This window comes from Muscardinus avellanarius (assembly GCF_963383645.1).
Source record: "Muscardinus avellanarius genome assembly, chromosome: 3".
NCBI lineage: Eukaryota > Metazoa > Chordata > Mammalia > Rodentia > Gliridae > Muscardinus > Muscardinus avellanarius.
Window position 1 is genome coordinate 67,064,556 of NC_137788.1, and position 13,205 is coordinate 67,077,760.

At 38.5% G+C, this 13,205-nt stretch overlaps 1 protein-coding gene across 1 annotated transcript in view; it reads left to right on the forward strand.

Moving 5' to 3' along the window:
- The window catches only part of ST6GALNAC3 (ST6 N-acetylgalactosaminide alpha-2,6-sialyltransferase 3), a gene marked incomplete at both ends in the record, with an annotated part of 225,503 nt that extends 213,315 nt beyond the window's left edge, over positions 1–12,188 (forward strand). Inside the window, 2 exons of the mRNA XM_080692131.1 lie at positions 10,841–10,948; positions 12,002–12,188. Coding sequence (XP_080548257.1) covers positions 10,841–10,948; positions 12,002–12,188 — 295 coding nt within the window. The remainder of the gene's footprint in view (positions 1–10,840; positions 10,949–12,001) is intronic.
- Between the last annotated feature and the right edge of the window lie 1,017 nt (positions 12,189–13,205).

Consider the following 13,205-nt stretch of genomic DNA (forward strand, 5'->3'; position numbering starts at 1 on the left):
TCAAGATATGTTGAAGGGCAAGTTAGAAAGAAACAACTTTTTAAAGCTTGAGTATAAAAGTAGGATCAGATCAAAGAGGGGTTGCTACTAAGTGTCAAGGATTAGTTGAAGGTAAAGCCCCTAATTATACCTAGAGTATTTGATGAAATCAATTGTGTTGGGCAAGATCTTAGAGGTCAACCAATCCAACTTCAATCCTCGGTTTCAAGGAACAGACTTCTCCTTCAGCTGACACAAGCCAAAGAAGGGAATTTATTAAAAGTTTGTAGAAACAAAGGGTTGGAAGGAAGCCAGGCCCAGGGAGTGAAGTGGATCCAGCAACTTCATCTTTATTTCAGGACTTACTCCTTTATTTCTTTTATAGTTGATGTATATATGCACATCAGTGGCATAAAGCTGTTGAACAGTATCACGGCTGAGATTCTAGAAAGTGATTTGAAGTTACAAGCACAATTCTGCAATGAGGTAGTGCTAGTGCCTTTGTATTGAAAACATAACTGTGAGCTAGGCATAGTGGCTCACACCTGTAATCCCAGCATTTGGGAGGCAGAGACAAGAGGATCACCATTTGCAGACAGCCTCAGCTTCTACTTAGTGAGGCCCTTTGCAACTCAATGAGATCCTGTTTCAAAATAAAGAATAAAAAAATGGGCTGGGGATGTAGCTTGGAGGTAGAATGCCCCTAGGTTCCATGCCCAGTATCACACACACACACACACACACACACACACACACACACACACACAAAACATAACTGTAAATTTATAACTTCTCTAACATGGACTTCCATAGAAGCACAGTTAATGATGAAAGACTCTAAGCAAACCATTGTATTCTTCATCAAAGAAACGAGCCCAGAAAGAAGTGGCCCACCCAAGGTTTCCCAGAAGTACAGTCAGAAGAACTGAGATCCTTAGGTGACTTCTCCATCAAAATTGTGATGCCTTATGCAATACTGAGAATGGTGAACTTAAATAAGAAAAAACTTATTTAAGAAACTGAAGTCTCTGGTGTTAGACTCTCCTTGGGCAAATGTGATACTTTATAGATCCTTGAACATTCACTTGTTTAATGGGAATACTAATACTCCCTATAGGACAGGGTTTCTTTGAGTACTAATTGCAATGAATAATGTACAATTACTGACACAATGTCTGGTACATATAAATTATCTGTTCATAACAGAACTTATCACCTGGAATCCCAGTACTTAAACTGAGACAGGAGAATTGCAGATTCCTGAATAGCCTCAGCAATATATCAAGACTCTCACCAATCTAATTATACCCTGTTTCAAAACAAAAAAATGAAAAGTACTGGGTGTATAGCTTGGAGGTAGAATGCTCCTGGGTTCAATCTTCAATAATACACACACACACACACACACACACACCACAAAATTTTAGTCAGTTTTGCTGCATAATAAATAACTTTGGAACTCAATAACTTATAAGAACATTTTTACTTCCTATTCATATGTTTCTGATCTGCTATACCTCCACCAGGCATAGCTAGAATTTGGTTTCATGTCTGTTCCATAAGTTTCCTCATCCCCAGACTCAGGCTAAGAACACACCTACTCTAGATGTACTCTTATGATGAAGGGAAAGAGTATAAGAAATAGGAACCATATGATGCTTCTTAAAACTCTCTACAGAGAGCTCTCACAGTGTTATTGTCTGCTCATCTTCCGACAGTCCCAACAAGTCATTTGACCAAGCCCAAATTTAATGAGGCACCCATTATCATGCCATGTTCAGGGAGGGGAGGACCAATATAACCTGCCACAGGAAGGAAGCATGATAATCTTTGGTTATTGAAACAAAGACCTACAGAGTATCTTGAATAGTCTGAAATTACAGCCCATACAAGTTTTCCTAGTGCTGTGTATCTTCAAAGTTTGGGGTATTTAAGAAAAGCAGAGTTTCAGGAAAGGCAACAAAGTTATTAAAGGTGGAAATTGGGTGTGAAGTTAAAGAGTACCATATCTTCTCCCAGAAATGTCAGTAGGGTTGAGAAAATATTTAGAGGTCATTAGGTTCAACATTTCCAGACCTGAAAGGCATCTCAAAGGGTTTACATCCTTAAAATAGCAGAAGCATCGCCGGGCGTGGTGGCACAGGCTTGTAATCCCTGCGCTTGGGAGGCGGAGACAGGAGGATCGCACAGGTTTGAAGCCAGCCTCGCTGGCTTAAAAGACCCTGTTTCCAAATAAAAATATAAAAATGGGTCTGGGAGTGTAGCCTGAAGGTAGAAGGGTTTCCAGGAACCCCAGTACCACCAAAGAGAGAGAGAGAGAGAGAGAGAGAGAGAGAGAGAAGTATCTGTTTTCATTCCCATTAATAAAATAATAGTTAATGAGGTATTCATGTAAAAGCCTTCTTTTATAAATGGAACAGGTCATGAGCCTCCAAGTGTGTACTAAGGAAGCCCGCTTGGTGGTAAGTGGAGATTAGATCAATTTGCTGATGATTTGTAACTTAGTTTACAACACGGAAGAATACTACTAGGTGCATTAATCAACACACAATTCTAATTGTTTTTATTCTTAGTCATATGTTGTTTACATTTATTCTCAATTCTGAATTAATGAGGAATTTAATGAGGAAGAAAAAGACATAATTCTGCCTGTTTTCTTCTGGATCCTTTTCTCTAGATCCATAAATTTCCTTCATCTGAAAAAATAGCTATATAAAACATAAAGATATCTCTAATATGTCAAAGTATGGTGAAAGAAAGAAAAATAAATCAGTACCTCCTCCTGTCTCTAGCCACCTGTCTTGTGTGGGAATAAACACTGATGGTGTTTGTGGTTCATTTCATATTAGGATACAGATCTAATCTGTATCCCCATTATTTGCACACCTTAGTACAACTTTATGGGCCTTTCCTTTCAATCTGATTTTCTTCCTTCTCTTTTTCTGCCAAGTATTTCAATTTGGCCTTAATCTGTAGCTCAGCTCTTACCTCCTATTAGAGAAGGAATTGCCTTCTACAACTCCCTCAGCTGTGTCTTTTGCTCTTTCCTTAATACTCCCATAGCACTTGCGGGAGAGTAGTCCTAGTTTCAAAAATAGTCTTCCAGTCTGTCTCCCTGACTTGAGCCTGAGTTGAACGTGTGGGCAGTCTGATATTTCCAGTGCCAGGATAGCACCTCACATGTACTCAATAATCTTTTGAATCAATGACAGCAGGTGGAATTAAGACTTGATTGATTATAAACTGGAGAAGGGGTTTCAGAAAGAGGACAAGCATACACAAGAGTAGAAAGACAAAGGCTAACATGTACTCAGTATGTTTAAGGATCAATAAGAGGGGGAGCTAAATGATCAGAGCAGATAGATCAGGAAAAAGACATCCTGGACAACACAGTGGGGGGTTGGTTTCTGGGAAAGAGCCTTGATGGATACCCACAGTCTCAGTCTGCTTTGGCTGTCAGAATAATATAGACCTCATGACTTAACCTACAGAGGAAACCCATTTTGGAGGCTAGACGTCTAAGATCAGTGCACCAGCCCTATTGATCTCTGGTGAAGGCTTTCTGGTTAGCTTGTAACAGCCTTTTTGCTGTTACTCACCTGGTGGAAAGAGGAAAGAGTTCTGGTGTTTGTCACCTTGCAAGGGAGCTAATACCATCATGAGGGACCCACCCTCATAATATCACCTAAAGCTGATTATCTCTCAAAATCCCCATCACCAAATGTCAAGTACATCATACTGGGGGTTGGAATATTAATTTTTGGGAATGGAATTCTGCCCAAATCACTGTTCATTGCTGAGTCGTTGAGGAACTATCACTGGTAAAGGAAGTAGACCAAGAAGTTCTCCATCATCCTTCCCTTCCATTCCTGGAGTTCCAATGTTCATTTAAGAAAATGAATGAAATTCCAGAAATCAGCATTTCCAATTGAAAGGGCATTAAAGCCCAAGGGCAGGAACAAAGTAACCTTTTAATTTCTGAGATGAATGAACAAAGTAATTTTTGTGAGTAGTATCTTCTATTTCTACAGCAGCCATAAATCATACCTTTGGGAGCTGTACCATTTTACTTTTAAATGTACATTTTGAAAAGAACACAGTCATTTCTTATTATGCTTCTTTTGTACAATTTCATTGCATTCATCACTAGTCAGAGGGGCCTGTTGATTCTGTGGCAGGAAAACTATTTGTTATATTCTCAGTCCAAGTGCCTACTGATTAGCACAGACATTTTGCATTAGCTGGTGGGGATAGCAGTGCACTCTTTCTCTATGATTTACTGCTTTCTCCATTTACCCAGGGTCTTTTTTTTTATTGTTTTCCAGGCCTGGCTTCCCTTCACTTGGTACATTCTCTTGAGAATTTCCACCCATAGGATGATGTTTTTATCCATTCGAAAATTTTATGTCCATTTGCAAATGATTCAACCCAAGATTGAGAATTCTGTTGCCTGATTTGCAGAAAGTTGTTGCTGCCTAAAAAATTTGCTGGAAATGTCACACTGATAGATAGTACAAATATACGGTGTTAATATAACGGGCAAACTCCAGAGCATTTCCATAGCTTCCAACTATCGAATGATACACAAAAATATATGACTGGGGACAGCTGAAATTGTTTCCACACTTTGAGCTCTGCTTCCATTAGACTGGTTCACAATATTAGATTGAATCCCAAGGTGCTACTGATAATCATCAGCTGTTTTTCTTGCTGAGTCTCTTTGCTTAAATATATTCTTTCATTATCCATGTGCTTTTGAAAAAAGCAGGAGAAAGAATTCTTTTAATTGAATAATCTGTATTCTGCCAGGTACTCCGTCTTCCTAGAAAGGTATCTGGAAACTAAATTTGTTATTTTTATTTATCCTGCTAGTGTGGTATATTGATAAGAGAACTGAGATCCAATAATGTTAAAACAAGACATGAAATATTGATTAATTCTTTTTTTTTAATTTGCTTTTTACTCCTGAGTACAGCAGATTTCAGAAACTGCTGCCAATATTGTGCTCTCCAATAAACCTCCATTATTGGGAGGGTCCTGATCTTCAGGCTTTGATAAATGCTTATTATGCTTTTGAAATGTTGGCTTTGAGTGCCCCAGGCTTGGCTTTCATTGGTTCATGAAGAAATGAGAAACCGTAGAAAGTAGAATTAAGTTTGAGTGGAGACACCCAGAGGAACCATTCTGCAAAAGGAAGCAGCCAAGAGACCGAGGCTCCTGGACTCCTTGTCCTTGTTCCACCTGACTGCTTTCCATCACCTTTTGTACATTCCCCATTGCAAACCAGGACTTGCACTTCAGGTCTAGCCAAGTGAATTTGCTGATTCCTATTAGGTTGTGGTAAAGGGTAAGATAATGGTTCAGTACCTGTCAAACCCGAATAGCTTCACATAGACTCGTCAAGAAAGTAATGTACTTGGCTTAAGAAAAGAAGGCAGAGGGACAGTGAGCAGGCAGAATAGGAACTGTAGATAAGGAGAAACTGGCCTTGTGGGGGTGGGGGTGTCATAGACACTCTCAGAGCAAACCACCCCTAAACCAGGAAGAGGCATCAGAGTCAAGAAACCTACGGTCCTCTTAGGACCCAGAGGAGCTTGAAACAGAGGGCAATCTAGTAAAATGTGAAAGAGAACTGCATGGGGCAGCCACCCACAACAAAGAATGATCACATTTCAAATGCCAACAGTACTAAGATTGAAAAACCCTGAATGAGAGAAAGTGCTACTAGTTTCCCATCAAAATATAAGCTTCTCAAGTTTAAAACCCAAGTCATTGAAGTAATAGTGTTGAAAAATTAGCAGAGCATCCTATGAATAAATCATAAATTCAAAATGATCCAGTTCTTTTGAAGAGTAACTATTTCAGCTCATTCAGTTTCTCCCCTATCTAGATAATTATCTAAAAGGCAAAGGCCAGTAGAAGTTTTCAGATTCCCCAAGTAATAGGAAAATTGTGCTTACAATATGTTTCCAGAAATGAGAAGAGACATATGCTTAGAAGGCAGGATACAGGCAAGAAAAGAATGGTAAAATCTATAAAAAATTGAGGTTTGGTAAAAATAAGGATAGGCTGACAGAAAATGGATCTTTGTATTCATGCAAAAGCCTTTAGCTATCAAGGAATAGGGGTAAATATAAAGGCCAGAGTATCTTATATTGTATCAGTAATCAACTAGATGAAAGATCACATTTTAAATGATATGCCTTCAAGCATGTGCTACATCAAGGTGTTGACAGCATCATTTTTCCAAGAGATGAGCAAGTAAAATTAAGTAGATTTTAAGTTATAAGTATCTTGATTACCTAGGAACAGTGGGATGCAGAGTCTGGCCAGTGGAAACAAATGATTGATAGCTTCCTGTAACTTTCCAGCCTTTGTTTTCCCCTGCACAGCTCATTATTCTGCTGCATTAATTTAAGCTTTCTTATTGTACTGAATTAGGGGCTTAAATTCTCTTATCATTCTCATGGGAATCTTGACTGTTTATTTGTGGATGACAATAATTGTCTTTATTGATCCTTGCAATGTGGAAGGTATAAAAAGTCCCATGGCTGATGGCCAGCAGGTCCATAGCTAGTGTAGCATGTATGAGTGACAAATTACAAGACAACATCTGGCCCCAGAAGAGACTCTTAAGAATTTTTTAAGGCATTTGATGGTGATCATGATGTCTCTCCAAGCTGGAAAAACATGAACAATTTCATGCATAGGAGTTCACATCTTTTTGTTGTTGTTTTTATTGAACCTTCAAAGGTTTAGGTTGGTGTGATTTATACTGCTTTCTAACATACTCTTGCAGCAGCACAGGAGAGTTTGGAAATGGGACAGCTAGAATTTCCAAAGTCAGGGCCATCCAATCTCATGTGCTTCTTCAGGGACTCAGATCACCAGGCTTTTGGGAAGAATTCCTGGATGAATCCAGTGGTTGCCAATAACGCACTCAAGCACTATTGTAGGGACATTAGCTCTGAGTGGTTTGTGGGGAAAAAAACACTTTGAAAGCCCCAGCATGTACTTTAGGTAAGAAACCTCATGCCATTTCACATCCCAAATAGATCAGAGGCATTAGGGGGGAAAAGGCAAGTATCTAATTAAGCGCTGTTTTTAGGACAGGACACCTGGGCAGGGTGAGCCTCCCCCATCTGAATCAAATGCAACACACATTGCTGGAAAAGCTTTGGGCTAATTAGAATGGCTTGTCTACCCCCAGGAACCAGATAAATCAGGTTAGGCCTAAAAGGAATCAGGTATAAATGCAATAAAAATTTCCTTATTAGGTGGTAAGGTATAAAGACCTTTGACCAGATGCCATCCCTGGAATTCATGGCTTTCTTTTCTTGTGGTAAAGAAGGATACCTAAAGAAGCCACTGAGGCCTTGTATTCTGTTCACACTCTGAGGGGTCCATTGCAGATGTTTACTGTCGAACTTTGAGAAAGGACTATCTGGCCTGGACCAAAATAACTCAGGAGAGCTTGGTTTTCAGAGCAGTGTCCATAGGTCATCTACAAAGAACCCTCTTTTTTATCCAGTAACTGGGATGTTATCTTGGTTCTTGACAGTTGGCAATTCAGTGGCAAGACCATGTGAAAAAAATGACAGTTAATCCAATTTAAATTTATATTCATTCTAACTCAAATTAAAATTTACCCTCAGTACCATGGTTCAGGTATATCCTTGGCCTTGGACAAACATTTTTTCACCTTCCATGAGGAGTTATAATGTGAATAAAGGAAACTTAGAACTCCTTCCCCGAAACGTTCAGTGACTATAGCCATTACTATTGCATAGTAAAAATTTTTTGTCCACTTTATTTTTTTTTATTTTTTATTTTTGGTGTGGTACTGGTGATGAAACCCAGAAGCATTCTACCTCTCAGACACAACCCAGAACTCTTTTTAAATTTTTTGTTGTCGTATTGAGAGTCTCTTCCAAGTTATGGAAGCTGGTCTCAAACTTGCAATCTTCTTATCTCAGCCATCAAGCACTGAGATTACAAGTATGTACTATCACTCCCAGCTGCAGATTGTTTTATTACACAAACCCTATACATTTTAGTGTCTTGCTCATCACACAAGTAAATCCCAATGATTAGTGCTGAATCACAAATTGACTATGGCAGATAATGGTCATCGAATCATTTGATTTTAAAATTGAAAGAAACATTAAATATGACTTACATCAGCCATCTCTTTTTTGAAATAAGAACATCAAAACACAAAGAGGCTCAATAAGTTATCCAGATCCCCTAATCCAAGAAGTGGCTGATCTGGAATGTGAAGCCAGGTGTCTTCACTTCAAGTTTATACTCCACTCTACTGACTAAAACAACTGGGCTTATGCTCTGTTGCTCTGTTGCATTGTATTGTGACCAACTGTGTGAACATGCACGCCCCCCAGCAGATCATATGCTCCTTAAGAAGGTCAGTGACACAAAGCAGCATACTCATACATTTTGTTGCAAAAATAAATACAAAGGTGAAAATGTGGGAATTTTTCCCAAATAACTTACAAATGAATGATTAGTGTTCTCTACTAATGCTTGTTTAGGCTAGTAATGAAGGATAGAGAAGATATAAAAGTACTGAAGATGTAGAAAAAGTAGTATAAGAAAACAAGAGATGAGGGTATATAATTCAAAGAATATTACAGCCAGATAGATTCTGTTCATAGACAATATTTCTTTCAATTCAGGAGCATTTTGTGAACACATTTACCTCTTCTGATCTCTCCTACTTCTCAAATAAGCAGGTCCCCTTGGTTCCTTCTCAGACCCCAGAATGAAGGATGACTTCAGGCTAGATCACATGATAAGTAAAGGTACTCTCATCCACCTCACCTCCCTCTGGAACTTCCTCCCACCCTTTCAGCACAAATTCCAGACTCATGTTGCTTCTACTCTTCCTATCACAGAGGGAAGTGAATATAACTCAGTGTCATCCAATTTCTGGAATACAGTGGTCCTTCATATCCAAACGTCTGCACCTGTGAGTTCAACCAATTATAGGTCAAAACTATTGTATAGGTGGTGACTGTACACAACAGGAACAGACTTTTTTCTTGTCATTAGTCACTAAATAATATATTATAGCAAGTACTTAAATATTGTTTACATTATAAAGTTTTTATAAGTAATCTAAAGATGATTTAAAGCATATAGGAGGATTGTGTAGGTTCTATGCAAATGCTACACCAATTTATATAAGGGACTTGAACATCTGCAGATTTTCATAGCTGTAGGGATCCTGGTACAAATTTCCCACAGATAAAGAGAGGATTTTATATTCCATTTAGAAAACATGCACCAGAAGATGCAAAGGAATAGCTATGTAGGTAGTGACATTTCAAACTCTGTGACAAGCTAGCAGAGGAATATGTATGGGCTGAGTTTGTCTTTCCTTGCAAATCACCCCAAGTCAATGAAAATGAAGGTTGAAAACTCTAACCATCAACTTCCACTGTGAGTTTGTTTTGCTCCTGAAATGGGGGCATATTGTAAGTAATTTGACACTAGTGCCTATTTAAAAAAAAAAAAAAGGATTCAGAAGCCCTAATAAAAACTCACTGATGGCTTGGTCCTGGAGAAATACATCAAGAATACTGGACATCAATAAGGAGCAACTACTGGCTTGAAGGCTGTACCCAGAGAATGGCTACCAATGTCTGAGTGTCCGTTTATAGATCTAGCTGTGTTCCAGCCAATGAAGAAGCCTAGGTGGAGGATCGGCAATGTAGTGTTTTTTACAGGTGTTGCTGTAACAACAGCTACTGCACAACATGGGTGATCCACATACCCCGACAGGAGAGTTTTCAAGAGATAGGTAGCCATCTGTTTTGGATGCATTAGGTCACCTTGGCCAAAGGCAAATAATAGAAATCCATCTTGAACCATTTGGAACTTGGAAGATCCCTCCAGAAATCTCCATCAAACTATATCAATGGCCCTCCCCACTCTCAACTGTGCACCCCAGCCCTTCCTTGAATATACCAAGCACACTTTCATTTTCACGATGTTGCCCTTGTAATTCCCTCTTCCTGAAATACATTCCCCTGCTATGGTTCACATGCCTTCTTTCCACCTCACTACCACCTTTTCTTTTTATTTTTCAAAAATACTTACTTCCATTTTCAAAGAGGCTTTCCATGACCACAGTCTATAGCACAGCTACCTCTAAATCTGGCCATTCCATCTCTATAAAGATACTTCTTTGATAGCTATTATATTCCTAGCGTCCGAATAGCAATTAACACATTGTAGGTGCTCAATAAGAATATGTCTAAGAAGTTGGTAAACAGAAGTGTTACAAAGGAGAAGTCTTGTCTCATGCTGTATAGAAAGTAGTTTAGGAAAACTTTTCAGATGCTTCCGTAGATCAAGTCATTTACCTTTACTGCTGCCGATTATGCTTAGAAACCCAAAGAGCCTTCTATAAAGTGATATGTCCAGGTAGCAAGACAATATCATTATCATTCAGTTCCCATCAGGGCTCCAAGCAACTTTTCAGAAAACCTGTCCTCTGATATATGGTACTAATTTGTGTCTTATGGAAAATCAAATAAATTATTTTTCACCTGAAGGAAGCAGGATTATTTGACTTCACATATTTGCCATATGGCTTCTCTTCCACACAACATAGCTTTGAGGCTTAAGGAAGTAAGATCAAGAACATGCCTATAAATTATTCAGAGATAATTCAAAATAAGTGTGCATCCTTGACAGATTGTCAGGTTTCTTAATGTGTCTTCTTGATAACAAGTAGTATGTTTTTTGATGAAGTGTCACTTATTTCTCACCACACTTTGTTTTTCCTCTGTGCATGTTGTCTGTGTTGTGTTTGTTGCTGTTTGTTCTCCCCGGACAGAGTCCAGTCTGGCTCTTACCTCAGCACGGGCTGGTTCACCTTCCTTCTGGCCATGGATGCCTGTTATGGCATTCACGTCTACGGGATGATAAATGACACCTACTGCAAGTAAGATCACAGGAAATTATTCTTATACGACTCCAGTTCTGATATCTTGTCAAAATATCACAATTCATTTTAATGCCATAAATCTGAGAAACAGATAAGGCAACAATTATTTCCTGGTGTTCTTTGCTGACATGACATTTTATTGTCAGAGCATCAAGTTGTGACTTTTAGGGGCGATAAAAAGAAAAATATTTACCACAGTCTAATGTCAAATGTCAGAAGGAACATTTTTCCCTTAATCAGTGGCATATCAGGGACTTGTGGCTTGGAAATACAGAACAAGTTTAGTGGCAATTTAATTTGCAGAAGCAAGTTTGTCATCTCTGCTGCCCTAATGGCTTGATGGATGGCTATCTACTCAATAGTTATATTTGATCACAAAGGACAAAATGTCTTGAAGCTTCAGAGAAACAGACAGATTAACAAGAATTCCTGGAAATTATATTTCACTAATAAGTGAGTAATCTGCCAGATCCTTATTTAAAATGAGTGTGTTTATCCACAGTATATCTCAGCTGAGGGATAGCTTCTAATTAGATAATAAAACAAACCCTCCATACTTCATCAGGGCCATGAAATATATTTCTCTACCAACAACTGGCACAATATAATTCAGAGACTGTTTTAATCATGCTGTCAAAATGGCAACTCAGCCACAATCTTCATGCAGAAATATTTCTACCCTAACTGTAAGTATAATGGAGCACGGATGAACCCAAAATCTTACTGTAAAAATACAGTTTCTTAAAGTCTTGCAAGAGCATAGGACTACCCAAAGTTTGTTTCCATTATACACCATGGCTTCTTGCAAAAGATAGCCATGTGTTTGATTGTAATGGGCATGATGTATAAATTTTATTTGATCTGTGAAAGCACTAAAAACCTGGTACATCTTCCTGAAAGCTTTCACACATAATAGCTTTTAACTGAGTTCATCGACGAGAATCATCTATGGGTTTGCAAGTAAAAGCATTTACTGGGCACCTAATGGTTTCTTGTAAATGAATGCTTCATTTTTCATCCCAGTCTTTCTCTTCTTTTTTTCTTTCCTAGGACAGAGGGGCACAGAAAAGTTCCCTATCATTACTATGAACAAGGAAGAAATGAGTGTGATGAATATTTTCTTCATGAACATGCCCCATATGGAGGCCACAGGTTTATCACTGAAAAGAAAGTGTTTGCTAAATGGGCCAAGAAACACAGAATAATATTTACACACCCAAACTGGACGGTCTCTTGATGCTGGTGCATCTGACCTTGCCACGCCACTAGTCCTGATCGTTGTACGACAACTGTGATGCTGATGGTGTGAATGAACGGTGATGGTGGTGATGATGTGACAGACAGCAGTGATGATGCCAAGTCCCTGTACATTCTTCGAAGTAGATGGTGACTCTGCTAGTTGTTGGAAGCTGGGATTCCGTGGAGGGTGGTTGTTCTCATCATGTTCTTTCTGAAGGTTCAACACTACATACTGCACTTTATAATTTAACTGGAATCGAAATGAAGGCCAGTGACATAACAACTGTGACTTAAGAAATGGGAAGACCATCCTTTAGGATAGCTGTCTAGAATTCTAAACAGTAACTCCTAAAAGCCTTGGAGTTTGGCCTTGTGAGGCAAGACTATTGAGTCTATAAGCCCCTGAAGCCTGGGCAGCTCCACTGTCTTGAAGAATGGTTAACTGTCAAACACTGTCCCAAGAAATGCTATCAGGGTGCAAGTATCTTACCACAGTTACTTGTTTGCTGAGGGAAGGAAGGTATCTCTTTCTGATATACCATCTTCTTATGATACTTCCTACAGCTAAAGCCTCCGGCCATTACCTGATTAGCAGTAATGCTATTATGAACATTCTACACACTAGGATTACTTGACTGTCTCAAACACTTAATTCAAAATGTACTAAGTAGCAAATCTAAATAAATTTCCACTCTGATCACATTATTCTTATTATTCAAAACAATATAACTAAATATAGTATCAGAATGATGTGTATTAATGTTTAGCTATTTTTGGTTGAATCCTAAATATTTATGAAGGCTAACATGTAAGCCACCAACTTCAACACTGTAATAACATACTGTGAAAATATTCCTAAAACATAACCAAAGGGTTTCCTGACTCTGCTTCCACATCCAACAATACAAAAATTGTATGCTTTTTAAAATCATGAAACAGGGAAAGCAAAGCATATTTTTTACATCAATTTGTATCCTATCATACTTCATAATATATATTTATATACTCAAATTCT